A 17,838-nucleotide genomic window follows, 5' to 3' on the forward strand; every position below is an offset into this window, starting at 1 on the left:
TGCGCTCAGAGCTCAATTTAGATTCAAGCACTTTTTAAAAAGGTCAATTTGTGCCTCGGCCACTTTTTTTTAAGTCGATTTGGGACCAGACACTTTTTTTCAGAGGTTAATTCTGGGCCGGGAGTTCACTTTGGGTTCGTCTACTTTTCAGACTTTAAAGCTTTAACCACTACTGTTTGATTAAGTCACTTTTTTTGTCATTATTTTGGATTAAACTACATTTTCTATTGTGGATTCAATCACTTTTTAACTTCATTTAGGTCAGCGTTTTATGGGCGTCAATAAAGACGTGACCACTTTGTCAAACTGGATTTGAGAACTTCAAGGGGACAAAATCAAAAACACATATTTCCCTTTTTACCCCGTGGTGCTATTTATCAATCGAGTCTGTTTTGTTGGCGTGAGTTGAAGAGTGTTTGGATGCAGAGTTTCCCCGCAGGATTTTGTGAGAGACTTGGGGGGTCCTGCTGCTCCGCTCCCCCGGAGGAAATGTTTGTACATTTTAAAGTTAAACGCATCAATCTGGTGCAAAATGAAGAGGCTAAACCTTTTGTTCTAGCAGTGGTGGAATGTAATTAAATACATTAGTACTTGTACTTTCCATTTTCTGTAACTTCTAGGGGGAATTTTTTACTTCAATGCATTCATTTGACAATATTAGGCTACTAGCTACTTTGCATATTCAGATTCTTAATACAAAATATAAATCAACTAATAAACTATGATGCATTATTAAGCAGTATGTAATTATCAAGTTTATAAAGTAGGGCTGTCAATCGATTAAAATATTTAATCCTGATTAATCGCATGATTGTTCATAGTTTATCGCGATTAATCACACATCTTTAATCTGTTCTAAATGTACCTTAAAGGGAGATTTGTCAAGTATTTAATACTCTTATCAACATGGGAGTGGGCAAATATGCTACTTTATGCAAATGTATGTATATATTTATTATTGGAAATCAATTAACAACACAAAACAATGACAGATATTGTGCAGAAACCCTCACAGGTACTGCATTTAGCATAAAAACATATGCTTAAATCATAACAAACTGCAGCCCAACAGGCAACAACAGCTGTCAGTGTGTCAGTGTGATGACTTGACTATGACTTGCCCCAAACTGCATGTGATTATCATAAAGTGGGCATGTCTGTAAAGGGGAGACTCGTGGGTACCCATAGAACCCATTTACATTCACACATCTGGAGGTCAGAGGTCAAGGGACCCCTTTTGAAAATGGACATGACAGATTATCCTCGCCAAAATGTAGTGCAAGTTTGAAGCGTTATTTAGCCTCCTTTAAGACAAGCTAGTATGACATGGTTGGTACCGATGGATTTGTAGTTTCAGATGATGCCAGTATTTTCACTCTAGCTTTAAAACTGAGCCAGTTACAACCTAAAAACTGCAATTTGCGTTATTATTGCGTTGACTTTGACGGCCCTAAAACGTAGTCACTGATCAATAGCACTACAGGTAAAAGGAAAAATATGTTTTGGATTTTGGGGTGAACTGTCCCTTTAAAGTCCCCCCTCCAACATGTTCTTAGAAAGACTAGGACAGTGTTGTTGAGACCCACGAGACTAAACCCCCTGAAATAAGTCACATTTCAAATATGTCTGTGGCCCCAAACAATTATTCAACTGCAGGCAAAGAATCTAATATACAGACACAGAAGTATTTCACAACATTTACACTGCAGCTTGAAATGAAACACATCACTCTCTCTCTCTCTCTTCTCTCTCTCTCTCTCTCTCTCCGTCTCCTCAACAACCCCAAAACAGGAAACAGTTGAAAGGTGAGAGCGGTTTGAGAGTTTTTGGTTTGACCATGAAATGACCGCAGAGTCACACACACACACACACACACACACACACACACACACACACACACACACACACACACACACACACACAGGAAGGGGTGTAGATGCTGGTCGTATCGGGGAGACTGACGGAGAGGTCACGACTGATAACACAGAACAATGACCTGACCCGGTCACCGCACGGTCGCTGTGTGTGTGTGTGTGTGTGTTTGTGTAAAAGTATAAGTATGACTGTGACAGAAGATGTGATGCATGTCTGAGAGAGGATGTGTGTGTGTGTGTGTGTGTGTGTCTGTAGCTGCAAAGTCAAATATATTTATTAATGTGTGTGTGTGTGTGTGTGTGAGGGATCAATTAATGTGTGTACTTGACCACGACTTGACCATCGGTCGGAAGCAGCGAACCGCCGCTCCCCACCCCTTCCAATCAGGTCGCCCAATAGCTCTGTTGCCGTGACCACTGCCTGACCTGTTGCCACGCCGATAAGGCCCGGCCACAGACAGGACAGGAAGTTGAGACAGGGGCCGAGCAACACACACGCACACACACACGCACACTGACCTCTCCCACACAAATAATAGCTTGAACTCATAAATGGGCAGATATGGACGCACACATTTGGACGCAGAGACTATTTTTTGCTGTGTTATCTTGAGCACAGCAGGACCTCTTTATTACAATACACACACACACACACACACATACTGCTGTGCATGTGTAGTCAGCTTTAATATATATATGTGTGTGTGTGCGTGTGTGTGCGTGTGTGTGTGTGTGTGTGTGTGTGTGTGTGTGTGTGAAGCAGACAGGTGTGTATGCGTCCGACAAGAATGTGCGTGTGTGATCAGATAAGGGTGTTTTGGGGGTCTGACGGTGAGTTCTCAGCCCTCCCTGGTACCAATACTTATCCCACTGACCTCACGCTGCACCCATTTTCAGTTGAGTGTGTGTGTGTGTGTGTGTGTGTGTGTGTGTGTGTGTGTGTGTGAAGCCTCGTTTTGTGCTCGGTGTGTTTGACAGAGACATCAGCCTCCATGACGCCTAGTAATCACACTTTAAAAGGGAAGAGGAGGAAGTAGAAATTAGAGGAAGAGGAGAGCTAGATGAGAATATGTGAGAGGAAGAGGAGAAGAGAGGGGGGGGGGGGGAGTAAAGCTCAGATAAAGACGGAAAAATTCATAAATATTACTATAATGAAAAAGTTTAGTGAGTCGAGCGCGGTTCGCAGGAACAAAAGACAGTGAAAATTATCTTTTGACTGTATATAACACAAGGCTTTTATTCTTAAATATGTACAGGACAGTTGTTGTAGAACATGCAGTGACTTGCACAGCTCCATGAATGAATAAAGTACCGGCTTTTAATTGTGGATTATTACTATTATTTACTTAACCTTTTTCTGTCTAAAATAAATATAAATGACATTTATAATGAAATGAAATGGACATTATGAAAGGAAAACTCTATGTAGAATGAAAGGGCTGACAGCAGCTGCAGCAGAAACGCTGCCGGTGTGGACGACGCACGCGTAGGATACGCAGCAGTTCAGCGAGGCAGCGCTCCTTAAGTGGGCAGTGTGTCCCCGCTGTAATTTCATATGATGCAAATTATCTTCAATCTAGCTTTAAAACTGAGCCCGCTACAAAAAAGAAAGATCGATTGCGTTAACACATTAAAGAAATCAGTGGCATTAAGACGAATTTGCGTGTTATCGCGTTAACTTTGACAGCCCTAGTTAATATAAAAATGTAAATTACAGCCACTTTAAACAAAGGGAATCAGCAGCTCATTTGTGTTTTCTGGGTTTTATTAGCATAAGATTTTCTTTCTTCTTCTCTTGCAGCAGGAAGAACAACTTTTGTGAGCATGAAGACACAAATTTTAGGAGAAAATCTATAACCCATATGTGTATTTTTTGGTGATAAATTGTCTTACGCAGGAGGAGAAGTAGACTTTTTTTCCTCCTCCTTTCTTTCCATCTTACTTTATATGTACTTGCGTGCACATATTGTGCTGTTATGAAGTATATGAAATCACTTGAAAGACATTGTTTGTGACATTTTTGTTCACTATTAACCAAAACACACAATGATTTGTTACATCACGGAGGAGTTAACTACCACACCGGCGACAGTTTCACGTCGTCACATTAAACTTCATTAGATCAACTGTGGAAACAGGAAACATGAGGAGAGAGAAACGGTCGGATGGGACACAGTAAGAGTTCTTGGCCACACTTGAACTCGGGTTGCGTGGTCTCTCAGACCGCCACCGGGATGCTTCATGCACCAACATTTCTATGAGCGTGTTTGTGGAGGACGGACAAAAGTTTTTAGAGCAGTTTTGCCTCGAAAGTTTGTGCGCACGAGTGTCCACTAAAAGCAAATGTGTTGCTGCGTTTCGCGCTAACTCGAACCGTTTGCATCCATGTTTATGTGTCCGGTCGTTGTTTGTGTGTGTCTCTCTCCCTCCCGCTCTCCCAATAGATCGGCGGGCGAGCATTTAGATGTCCGTCTGCTGCTCATCCTCCCTTCGCCCCTCTTTCTTCTCCGCTCATCCCGCTCTTTCACCCCTCTATTCATCCCCCCTTCTGTGACCGGTCAAACGGATGAAGGGAAGTGTCAGCCTCCCGAGGAGAGAGAGAGAGACCACCCTGTAACGTCCATTTCACCCGCCGTATCACTTTCACCTGACTGCACTCTTTCACTCGCAATCCCTCGCTTTTTGCTCCGCTCCGTCAACATTTTCACGCATTCATGTCTTGTTTTCTCTCTTCAGGATCTGGCCATCTCCTCCTGTCATCTTCCTTTAGATTCACTCCGGTCTTTCGTAATAACTTTTCTCCCTCATTTGCGCCTTTCTGTTCAGATTTCTCCGTCTTTCCTCCCCTTACAGTTTCTCCGCCACTCTCCCTCTTTCCCCATCTGTCTGAGTCTGGTGGGGAGTTGAAGGGCCAAAGGTCAACCTGTTGCTGACGTGGTCGAGCATGAGCGCTGGCCGCCGATCAACCCTGACACACGTACGTACAGTTCATCCCCGTCTTGTCAGCAGTCCCTTTCCTGAACTTGACCTGTCACACCCACATGCTGCAGCTGTCCCAGTGTGACCACAGTCCTTAGGAATGTGACGGTAGCAGATTTTTATGCCTCCCCTCCATCTCCCTGACCTCGTCTATCTCTTCCTGTCCTCATTCTCACCTCCGTCTACCCCTTTACATCTCCACATGTGAGCGTACATTTCAGGTCAACTTGGCTAAAGACTGGATCAAACCTCGGGGAAATAAATCACGCTGACGGACTACGAGCTTCGCAGCAGCTGAAATTAAACTCCCATTCATCCTCATTTCTAGACAGAAGCTAAACGTTGGCAGGAGGATAATTATTAAAGCAATGTATTGCAAACTTGATATCATCAATACTAATTTTAAGATAACTGCTAAATAAAGAAATGTGTGCATAAACAATATGTTTTTGAGGGATTATTTCCTGGAGGAGTCAACTGAAAGGAAGCGAGGAGCGTTAAGTAGCATGTGCACTCAAGTCGGGAAACAATGAAGCAACAAACAAACTCAAGTGAAGGCTTCCTGCTACGGTGATGGATGACCGTCCTTGCTCTGTGCGAGTTGTTTTTCATACTGTACACAAGAATAAAAGCTGCTTCTGAAGGAGGAAACGTGGCCTCACATCTGCATCTTAAGCTGTTTGTTAATGCTGCAGTTTTTTAAATTTTAACTTGCTCTTCTCACCGAGTGAAATGAAACCGTTCGTAGCTCCGAAAAGTAATGCACTGTGATTCGGATATATATATCCCACAAAATCAAAGCGTATTTAATCCACGTAATCGGGAACCAGGAAGTATAAAAAGCAACAAACGCTGTGTAGGGAGGAAGTCAGGGTGGACGGGTGGGTAAAAAAAAAAACACCATCATTTCGCCCAGGAGACCACTGTTTGTATCCCGTGTGAAACGGGATTTGTTTCCTGTGAAGAGTTTATTCTGCGGAGACTATATGCATGTAACAAGCGGAAATTGACACGTGTTGCTGGATATTAATAAGAAAAGCACACGAGGAATAACCTTTCATAAGATATCATACGAACCGTTTAATGAGAATATGTTGAATGAACGGTATGGACATCTACGATTTCGTTCATTTTGACTGTTATTGTTACAACCTTTGATCAAATATTGTACTAGAGCACAACTTATACCCCTAAATTACCACATTATTGAGTTAATAAAACAAAGATATCATGTTTAATTACATCACTCAGTCTTAAGAACTTCAGCTATTATCAGAGAAGTTTATTTGTTCTAAAGGGTGAAAGGGTTTGATACTCAGACTGTAACTGAAATACATATTGATGCACTCATTTGAATGTAGGGTGGTTTTCTACTCTACTTTTTCTTAACTCTTTTCCATTATATAGATACCAGGAGCTTTTCTTGGCAACAAATTACCTCTTTATGGATTCTTTGACCACTTAGCTACTTCATGTCTCCTGGGTGATTCAAACAGCTATCAAATATATATATAAAAAAAAGTGGAAATTCATCCAAGAAGCATTCGAGACTGATTGAAATCCAAATGTTTAAACCATGTTGGTCAGTGGAAGTAGCCACTACTGTCCCCTGTGATAACAGCAGCTGAAGTGACACATAAATTACACTGAAACTAGCAGTCGTCTGTCACTTTAAAGTGTTGATTCATAGAATTAATAGTAGGGTTGTCAAAGTTAATGCAAATTTTGTTTTAACGCCAGTAATTTCTTTAACACATTAACGCAACTTGTGATTTCGGATGTTGTAGTGGGCTCAGTTTTAAAGCTAGAGTGAAGATACTGATATCATATGAAACTAAAAAACCTAATGAATCCATCGGTACCAACCATGTCATACTAGCTTGTCCTGAAGGAGGTTAAATAAAGGTGTCAAAGGTGTCCCTTGACCTGCAGGGTTGTAACATAAAGTAGGGGGCTCATCCGTGACTATAATCACATGCAGTTTGGGGCAAGTCATAGTCAAGTCAGCACACTGACAGACTGACAGCTGTTGTTGCCTGTTGGGCTGCAGTTTGCCATGTTATGATTTTGAGCATATTGTTTTATGCTAAATGCAGTACCTGTGAGGGTTTCTGGACAATATCTATCATTGTGTTGTGTTGTTAATTGATTTACAATTAATAAATATATACATATATTTGAAACTCAAACTCACTAGTGTTCCTAAAAGTGTAAAGAAAGTAGAAATATAATATATGGAAAAATCATTAAGATGGACATTTCATACGTATTGATACATTAACTTTTCCCTCAAATATGACCTTCCTCAACTAAGTTTTTTCCAACCATCTTTCCTCTCTCCTCTCTCCCTCTCGCTGCCTCGTTAGTCTGGGTTACGAGGAGGTGAGATGGAGGTTTCCTCTCCCACTGGGCCTCATCTCATCCCTGAGCCTGTCTATTACCTACACACACACACACACACACACATACACACGCACACACACACACACACACACACACACACACACACACGCACACACACACACACACACACGCACACACACACGAGCAGAGGGGGAGAAGCTGCTATCCTGTCACTGGATAATCGCTACTGGCTACGCCGGTCAATCCACACACAGAGTCAGGATAAGGGGAGCAGTTGTCATGCTGTGACATGTTGCTTTTGGAGAGGGAGAGGGAAGCCTCGTGAGGTAATGGTTGGGACACACACAGACGTCAGACAGAGGGCAGACAGCTAGGAAAGCAATGTGTGTGTGTGTGTGTGTCTGAGTGTGTGTGTGTGTGTGTGTGTGTGTGTGTGTGTGTCTCTGAGTGTGTGTAGTTTGACCAATGAAATCCAGTCAGTGTAGGAAAGACAAAAGTGAGTGAACTTGAGATGAAGAGATTTAAGGAATTTAAGGAAGAAAGTGAGATAACAGAGATGGGAAGATATGAGGAGAGATGACAAATGGAGAGGAGAGGAGAGGAGAGGAGAGGAGAAGAGAGGAGAGGAGAAGAGGAAATCGGTGAGAAAGACTTTTAATAGAGGAGATTGGGGAGAGGAGACTTTTAGGAGAGGTGAGGTGAGGAGACGGGAGAGGAGAGGAGGGCAGGTTGGGGAGGGGAGGGGAGAGGAGAGGTGAGGAGACGGGAGAGGAGAGGAGAGGAGAGGAGAGGAGAGGAGAGGAGAGGAGAGAAAATTGGGGAGAGCAGAGGAGAGGAGAGGAGACGGGAGAGGAGAGGAGAGAGAAAATTGGGGAGAAGAGGAGAGAGGAGAGGAGGTGAGGAAGATGTGCATGCGATGTGGAGAGAAGACAAAATGAAAAGAGAAGAGAAAAGAGTAGTTGATGAGAGGAGGAAATTGGGTAGAGGAAAAAAGAGGAGAGGAGGAAATTGAAGAGAGGAGACTCAAAAGAAAAGAAGAGAGCAGAGCAAAGGAGAGAAAATTGGGGAAAGGAGAGGAGACTTCTAGGAGAGGAGTGGAGAGGTAAGGAGAGGAGAGGAGGAAATTGAGCAGATGAAAGAATAGGAAAGGAGAGGAGGAAATTGAAGAGGAGACACTCAAGAGAAAAAGGGAGAAGAGAGGAGAGGAGAAGAGAGGAGGACATTGAGGAGAGGAGAGGAAACAAGAGGAACGGAAGATAGGAATGCAAAGTGAAGAGAAGTCAAGGAAAGAGGAGAGGATGAAATTGAGAGGAGACTTAAGAGAAGGAGGGAAATTGGATACAAAGAGAGGAACGAAAGATGGGAACGCAATGTGGAAACTAAAGAAGACGAAAAGTAAAGAGGAGAGAAATATAAATAATGGAGAGAGAAGAAGAGACGAGAAGGTGACAGAAACAAAAGAATCAGAAGAGTTAGAGTTCAATAAACTGGAGACTTTGAGAAAATAAAGAGAGAGAGAGAGAGAGAGGAGGCGGGAGGAGGGAGAGATGACATGATGAATGGATGGAATCTGACTGTCTGTGGTCAAACCAGAGGAATGAACCCGGGACCAATCAATGACAAAAGACACACACACACACACACACACACGCACACACAGTGGGCCGAAGGTGGAAGAATGCACGGCTGGCGTATGAGCGAGTCGAGACGGGGATGAGTGGAACTCTACTGTTGCAAGCGTTTTACTGGGGGGACGCCACACCGCAACACACACACACACACACACACACACACACACACACACACACACACACACACACACACACACACACACACACACACACACACACACACACACACACACACACACACACACACACACACACACACACACACACACACACACACACAACAGAGGGCCAGCCAAAGGTTTGAAGTAACCACAGACTTGTGGATGTTCTAAATATAGGAGGATTGATAGGATCTGTGGAAGAGGGCAGCCTGGGGAGTGCACACACACACACACACTAACACAATCAGCCTCCTACGCTCACCAAATTATTTAGCAATTGTGGAGAACGGGAGAAAGCTGCTGACAGCTCAGATAAGCTCGTTACAGTGAATCAGCCGCTCTCCAGACAGTTTGAAATAGTTTGACATAAAAATTAGAAAGAATCTGGGCTCCTGTTTGTTGCTGCTCTTTAGTCTGGAACTGATGCAGGAGGAGCCAGTATATAAGTGCAGGTTGAATTAACACCATGTATGCTATATTTAATATGTCCAGAGAGTACATGTTGACTTTCATGCAGGTCCTTCACATCACTAAAACACCCAACTTTACATAACGGTAATTATAGCAAAGATACAGCATAGTCCAAACTGTTTTGATTACAGGCTGTAGCAGGCTAGCTCGAGCTAGATTGAAGCAACTGATATCATATGAAACTATAAAACCTAATGAATCCATTGGTACCAACCATGTCATGCTAGCTTGTTTCGAAGTTAGGCAAGTTTGGTGAGGAAAAGCTGCCATTTTCAAAGGGGTTCCCTTGATCTCTGACCTCGACATATGTGATGTGTGTGATATTTGAGAGGCTGAAAACAGCATTTGACTTTCGGTTACTTACGATTAATCCATTATCAAAATAGTAGCAGATTGTTTTTCTGTCGATCGACTAATCGTTGCAGCACTTCTTTATATATTCCTCAAAGTAACCAATCCAAAAAAAAAATTATATCTGTATTAAAACTCTACTGAGCTCTACTTTTTTGAGACCAAACCTTAATACTATTACAGTATGTTGTGCAACAATGAGCCTGAAAACAACATACAGAAGCTAGGGCTGTCAAAGTTAACATGATAATAACGCGTTAACGCCACTAATATCTTTAATGCATTAAGGCAACTTGCAATTTCCAGGTTGTAGCGGGCTCAGTTTTAAAGCTAGAGTATCATATGAAACTATAAAACCTAATGGATCCATCGGTACCAACCATGTCATGCTAGCTTGTCCTGAAGGAGGTTAAATAACGCTCAAAAGTTGGGCTAAATTTTGGCGAGGAAAAAACTGGCATGGCCATTTTCAAAGGGGTCCCTTGACCTCTGACCTCCAGATATGTGAATGTAAATGGGTTCTATGAGTACCCACGAGTCTCCCCTTTACAGACATGCCCACTTTATGATAATCACATGCAGTTTAGGGGCAAGTCATAGTCAAGTCAGCACACTGACACACTGACAGCTGTTGTTGCCTGTTGTTATGATTGGAGCATATTGTTTTATGCTAAATGCAGTACCTGTGAGGGTTTCTGGACAATATCTGTCATTGTTTTGTGTTGTTAATTGATTTCCAATAATAAATATATACATACATTTGCATAAAGCAGCATATTTGTCCACTCCCATGTTGACAAGAGTATTAAATACTTGACAAATCTCCCTTTAAGGTACATTTTGAACAGATAAAAAATGTGCGATTAATTTGTGATAAATCACGATTAAATATTTTAATCGATAAAAACATAATTCGTAAAACTGTCATAATCTCACTCTGTGTGTGTCCATGTAAGTATCTGAGAGTGTGTGTGAATGTGAGTGTGTGTGTCCTGGGGGAACTCCTGTCTCGGCCCTGTCCCAGGACCCCGGAACCTTCCAGAACACCGGGACCCGACCACACAACAAACGGCCCCGTCAGCGTGATTTATCGGCCATTCACCGCCAGGTCACACACACACACACACACACACTCGACGCGCTCATATATGAAAGCGTGTCGACGCACAAACATGAAGAAAGTTCACCTGAAAGAATGAAGGAAAACAAAAAGATGCGCTCGGGCAGATGTGCACTTCTGGGAGGTGGGAGGAATGCGCTTCTTTTGATATGATAAGACAATGGGGCGAAAAGAGAAAGAAATAAAAGAGCGACGGAGCTGAATAACTCCAAAAGGAGCGATGGTGTCAACCGATTCTGATCAGCTAAAGAAAGAGGATGGAGACGAGGAAGAGGAGGCAGTGGGAGCAAAAGGAAGAGGGGGGGGTTTGAAGTAAACATCGATGCTGGATGAATGCAATTTTTTTCTTTTCTCCTTCTCCCCATCTTCCCCCCTTCCTTCTCCTCCTCCGAGCGAGAGAACAAGAGGCACTACATCATCCCGACAGGCGGAGAAAGAGAAGAGAGGGAGAGAGAAAGAGGGATTGTGACGGAGGGATAAAGGGCTATCCGTCTCTGTCTGTCACCTCATTCATCGTCCCCTGCTCCGTCCTGCCGGCCCATCCGTCATCCGCTGTCACACATAGAAAAATACACTTTCCACCCACTTTCACACACTCCAACAACAACTACGACGACACACACACGCATCAAAGACAGACACACAAACGTTTGCCTCGCTCGCTCTCCGCCCTGTTTCACACATTCAACAGCGATGACACACACACACACAAACGGACGCACACTCTACGCTCAGTTTCACACACTCAAACACTTTCACTAACTTTTTCGCTTTGGGCTCTCCGCCCTGCTTCACACATTCAGCGACGATGACAGACACACGAAAAAAAAAAAGTCTCTCGAAAAGCGACGATGGCAAACACAAGTTCGCTCGCACGCGCTTCCACGCACGTACGCACTTCCCTGCCAAACACTTTTCTTTTTTCGTAAAGTCGAAACACTAAAACACACTCCGCCCCAACATCCTGTGCGGAGACGTCCAGTTCTGTCCCTCCTCTGACTGGTTCTGCTCTGCTTTTTTCCCAGGACCCGAGACAAGACGCTCCAGCACACAGCCGGGCCACTTTCTGCTCTCAATATCAGGTCCGAGGACCCCCCAGGGGGGGAAGCTGGTAAAGTGGTTCTGAGCTGACATTTTCACCTGTTCAACGATGGTTTCACCAGAAACACGGACGTTCAAAATGATCGTTCTTAAGCTATGAAACCCAACAACAAAGCAGAGTTTGAATCATTCACGAGTCATCATACCTGAAGGAAAGGAGGGCTTGTGATGATGACGATGATGTAACAACAAATATCATCACACGAAGAGGCAGTTTGGTTTACACCAGTGTTGTAGTCAAGACCATCAAACCAAGACCAAGTCCAGAATGTATCAGACCGAGACAAGACCAAGACTTTGAGGGGTTGAGATTAAGACCAAGGCAAAGGAACATGCAAACCAGAGACACTCCTTAAATTGATCTGAAAATCCACAATCCCATAAAACAAATGAAGGTTCCTCTTCATCCACCTCTTTTATTACCATATACATAATGTAGTGATAACTAGAGCTGCAACGATTAATTTATTAGTTGTAAACTATCAAATTAATTGCCAACTATTCTGATAATCGATTAAAAAAAAGTTTCAATCAAATCAAAATTCTCTGATTCTTTTAAATGTGAATATTTTCTGGTTTCTTTAGATATGTAATTTATATACAGTTTTAAAGCTAGATAAAGATACTGGTATCATATGAAACTACAAAGCCTAATGAATCCATCGGTACCAACCATGTCATACTAGCTTGTCATGAAGGAGGTTAAATAACGCTCCAAACTTACGCTAAATTTTGGCGAGGAAAACTCTGTCATGGTCATTTTCAAAGGGGTCCCTTGACCTCTGACCTCCAGATCAGTGAATGTAAATGGGTTCTATGGGTACCCACGAGTCTCCCCTTTACAGACATGCCCACTTTATGATAATCACATGCAGTTTTGGGGGCAAGTCATAGTCAAGTCAGCACACTGACACACTGACAGCTGTTGTTGTCTGTTGGGCTGCAGTTTGCCATGTTATGATTTGAGCATATTGTTTTATGCTAAATGCAGTACCTGTGAGGGTTTCTGGACAATATCTGTCATTGTTTTGTGTTGTTAACTGATTTCCAATAATACATATATACATACATTTGCATAAAGCAGCATATTTGTCCACTCCCATGTTGATAAGAGTATTAAATACTTGACAAAACTCCCTTTAAGGTACATTTTGAACAGATAAAAAAAGTGTGATTAATTAATCGTGATTAAATATTTTAATCGATTGACGGCCCTTTATCTCGACACTGATTTACACTGCAAAGGGGACACATGTCAAGTAAAAGCTGAAGGTATATTTCCCCTCACCGATGTGGGACGGCCTTTAAAACAGTGTGAGGGTTTGTTCTAATCTACCCACAAACTAGGTGACGTGAATTTAATAAATAGCATGCTGAGGTCTGTTGACTGGTCATACAGGTATACACGGCATTACTATTAATCACAATGAGACTTTCTTCTGCTGAAATAAAGGAAAAGGAAGACACATATGTTCACACCAAAACTACTTCTCGAGCCGTAGACAGATTTCCAATGTCGGAATAAAATGGTGAGAGTCTTTTTCTCATCTTGACGTTCCGATAAAATCACTTTAGATGTGAGAGGGTGTCAGACTTTAGTTTTGTAAAAGTCTTTTCAAAGTCCCCTAGTGTTCGGTATCCATTATCGGTTCCTTTACGTTTTGGGTTTGTCTATTTTGTAGCTCTTTGTCGCTGCGTAGCTTTGAAGCTGGTAGATTAATGTACCATTTATTTTTTGGACATTTCTTTGCGATCGTTTTGGCGTACAGTTTTAATCTAAAAGACAGTGGACTGAAGAATATGACAGGAGGAAATACAACAGAGATGGTTCGGTGGATAAAAGAGAATAAAATGGAGAAAAAAGAAGGATGGAAGTGGACGAACGAGGATGACATGAGACGGAGGAGCATTGTTGTAGAATAAAAAAAAGTAGAGGGTAAACAACAAAAAAATCAGAAAACCAAATGAAGGAGGAGAAAGCGTTGGAGGAGGAGGAGGAGGACTGAGGGGGGGGGATGTGAGGGAGGATGGGAGGAAGGATGAAAAGGACAAGAGGGGGGAGGAGGAGGTAGAAAAAAGATAGTGGGACAGAGAAAACGAAGGAGAGAGGACCACGAGGGAGACAAAGACCTACTTGTCTCAAGTCACTGAAGGCCAGAAGCAACGTGTCACCCTGGAAGCCTGCGACCGGGCCGGCTCTGGCAAAACCTGTGGGAAAATACAAACCCGCCCCCCCCAGTCCACCCCCGGAGAGAGGGAAGAGAGGAGGAGGAGGAGAAAAGAGAGGGTGAAAAACGGAATAATAAAAGACCTGGTCGGATTCGCTATGCATCGGGATAGATTGGCAGACAAATGACAGCCTGGGGAGGAGGAGGAGGAGGAGGAGGAGGAGGAAGGGAAGGGGAGGGCAGGGTGTTAGAGTCATGTCGCTGGGTCTTGTTGAAAGAGAGAAAGAGTGTGTGTGTGTGTGTGTGAAAGGTTGTGTAGTGTGTTTAAATGCAGGTTGTGTTGGAGGTTTTCTAGCATTTGTCTTGCTGAATGTGTGTGTGTGTGTGTGTGACGGTGTGAGAGTGTGTGTTTATTTGTTGTTTGTACAGGGCTCCGCCGGCATGTTTGGGAACAGTCGAGGACTGTTGGATTTTGAACCCAGGGTGACGCCTGTGTGTGTGTGTGACGGTGTGTGTGTGTGTCGGGGTCGTACGGAGTGTGAGCTGGGGTCTTGGCGTCAGTTGGCCCCCGTAAACAAGCCGACTGGTATTCCGAGCGAGGGAACGAGAGAAAAGAGGAGTGCCGCGAAGAGAGAGCGAGCCTGTAGCTAATCTCTTTCACCTCAGGACACACACACACACACACACACACACACACATGCACACACACACACACACACACACACACACACACACACACACCACAGCACTGATTACACGCCTGCCATCTTCAGTGACCCCCGTGAGACACACACACACACACACACACACACACACACACACACACACACACACACCAGGCCGTGCTCACGAACTGTGAAGCTATCGGCCAAACTAACCTTTTATCTCGTTCTCCAACCAAACCTCCATATAAAAAAACGCCAACTTGTACCTTTACTTCCCTCCCACCCCCCGTCTACCTTCACAGAAACTCCCCACATGAGCACGTTCTGGTCCGTCGCAGGTCCGGTTAGGATTCGGCTCATAAAGCGACTGGGATAATGTCAGAGAACAGACTGTGGTTGATGGTTTAAAAAGGAAACGGGATGCTGACGGCGGTCTCCAGTCCAACCATCCACCCCAGACTCCTCCCTGCAGAGGTTTTGCACCACTAATAACAACATCATGCTACTTCCTCCTTTGCTTCTCAGAGTCAACAGACATAATCCGCGAGGCCACAAATGGTCCCCATCAGGAGAACATAAACATAGTTTGTTTGACGTTTCGGAACAAAAAGACCATTGCTATAGTTTGACTGTATTGTGGCTCCTTCTACCTTTCTTCTTTGTTTTCATTTTCGCTTTTACGTCACATTCGTTTCCATCTCTAAATGTTTTCCTATTCTAATATTTACATTTATTTTATGTTTTTTTCTATCTTTTTTTTCACATTTCTTTCATATTTTTATTTGCTCATTTTCTTTTTTTTACCAAACTCTTTTTTTCTTCTGCTTTCATCACTTTTTTTCCCATTTAATCTATTTTATTGCTCCAGTTTAGGGGTGTCGCGACATACCAGTAATGACGATAACCGTGATATTTTTAAATGTTAATAAAAGATATGGAAACAAGTCATTGTTTTGTCACAAGTCTCAAGTCTTTGTACTCAAGTCCCACGTCGAGCGCCAACTTTGAGTTTCGAGTCCTAAATCCTGGTCATGTGGCCGTACTCTTTAAATAACCTGAAGCATGCTTTGTTTTATGTTTTATGTGTTGTTGTCCTTGTTTTAAAGTATTCCTTTATGAAATGTGTTTTCATATGTATAGTATTGTTGTTCCTGTTTTAATGCATTTCATGTGTATTTGGTCGTTACACCTGCAGTTGAAAATTAGCCAAGACGGCTAAACTGGCACATTTACAGAAATGTGTATTAATGTGCACCGTCCATGTAACTTTAAACTTTATAAATAAACAAATCATAATGCGCTCTGCAACAAATGTAATGCCATTTTAACAACAAATTTACAAAAATCATGAAACAACTGAACTTTAATGAAAAAAAAGATTGTGTCGACTTGCTGGGAATGAATGTCGTTAACGTTAGTTGATTCAAGAAATTAATTTATTTGTGGCACTCTTTAAATTACATACGTTTTTAAAGAGGACCTATTATGCTTTTGTGCTTCTCCCGTTTCCTTCAGTGTGTTATATAGTCTTTTTTGTGCACGTAAAAAGGTCTGCAAAGTTATAAAGTCCGAGTCAAAGGGAGAAACGCTGCTCCTGAACTGCCTGAAACACCTCGCTGCTCGAAGTCCCGCCTTTTCTTCCGTAACGTAGTGATGTCGCCAAGTAACACATTGGCCTAGCGGCTAGTTTGGCACGCCCTTAAACAAAGCTAGTCAGAGTGGAATAGGTCTTCTTTAATCTCAGGGCTTAGAGGGAAGGTATCAAGTATTTTCAAGTCCAAGTGAATTTGATTTTGTCAAGTCGAGTCTAAAGTCATCAAACATGCGATTCGAGTCCACACCTTTAAGGTTAATGATGATAATAACGTGTAAACAATGCAGCGCCTCTTAAATCATTGTATATATACAGTTATGATTGCCCTCCTCCTCTCTACGCTTGTATTTTGAGTGTAATTATATTGCCAAAAAAGGGACAAAACGCACAATAAACAAAGTTAAAGATGAATTTGTTTGATAGCATTTTTATTATTTTACCGCAATAATATCGTGAGCAAGAATGTTGTAGTGAAAGCCCGACTTTTCCTCTTCTTCTCTTGACCTTTGTTACACTCTACTTCTTGTCTTTTTCCTTCTTTCCTCATCATCTTTTCTTTCTCCTCCACCTTTCTACACATCTCCTTTCATCACCTCCTTCCTCCTCGGCGCTCAGTTTCTCCTCCTCCTCCTCGTCTGATTTCCTCGCCTCCCCCTCCGCCCTCTTCCTCTCCATCTTTTTCCACTTATTCCCCCCAGTGATCGTATTCATTTCATCTCTACCTCCCTTTTCTTTTCATGTCACAATCCTGAAATTCCTCCTTTTATTTAATCTCTAATTCCTCTTTCTTGTGCTCCCCCCTCCCTTCACTTCCTCCTCCTTTCAGACTCTCCATTAATTTCCCTTTAATCCCTCCTCTCATCCATGTGTTCTGCCCTCTTCTCTGCCCTTTGCTTTCTTCTGTACTCCTCTTTTTTTTTTTTTTATATATATTTCACACCTCTTTCATTTAATCCCATTTTCTCTGCCCTCTTGTTCCTCAACCTCTTTCATCCCATTCCTCTTCCATCTTTTTTTCATTTAATCCCTTCTCAGTTCTCTTTCTTGTGAGCGTCGTTTGCTGCTCGTTCATTTAATAATTCTGGACTATTTTCTTACGCACCACTTTTCTCATTCTTTTCATCTTCTCCTCATGACTTCCTCTCTTTTCATTTTCCATGTTCTCTCGCTCTTTTGTTTATTCCTTCTTTCACACTCGCTGCGTCCATTCATTTTTCATTCTTTCTTATGGACCCATCTCAACTCTTTGGCTATTCATCCTCTTCTTCTGTCAAATATTCCCCTCTTCCGCTCCACTCTCTCTCCCTTTTTAAATTTAATCCATCGCTCTTACTCGTCTTCCCTCGTCAGACTTCATTC

At 42.7% G+C, this 17,838-nt stretch overlaps 1 protein-coding gene across 5 annotated transcripts in view; it reads right to left on the reverse strand.

The window, feature by feature from the left end:
• Positions 1 to 17,838, reverse strand: part of exoc6b (exocyst complex component 6B) — a 97,330-nt gene that overhangs the window by 14,431 nt on the left and 65,061 nt on the right. For 4 of the 5 annotated variants that reach the window (XM_037758019.1, XM_037758021.1, XM_037758020.1 and 1 more), the window contains one exon: positions 14,187 to 14,260. The exons of the other annotated variant lie outside the window; for it this stretch is intronic. In XM_037758019.1, coding sequence (XP_037613947.1) covers positions 14,187 to 14,260 — 74 coding nt within the window. The remainder of the gene's footprint in view (positions 1 to 14,186; positions 14,261 to 17,838) is intronic. 5 annotated transcript variants of the gene reach the window in all.

The sequence above is a fragment of the Sebastes umbrosus genome, chromosome 22 (genome assembly GCF_015220745.1).
Source record: "Sebastes umbrosus isolate fSebUmb1 chromosome 22, fSebUmb1.pri, whole genome shotgun sequence".
NCBI classification, from domain to species: domain Eukaryota; kingdom Metazoa; phylum Chordata; class Actinopteri; order Perciformes; family Sebastidae; genus Sebastes; species Sebastes umbrosus.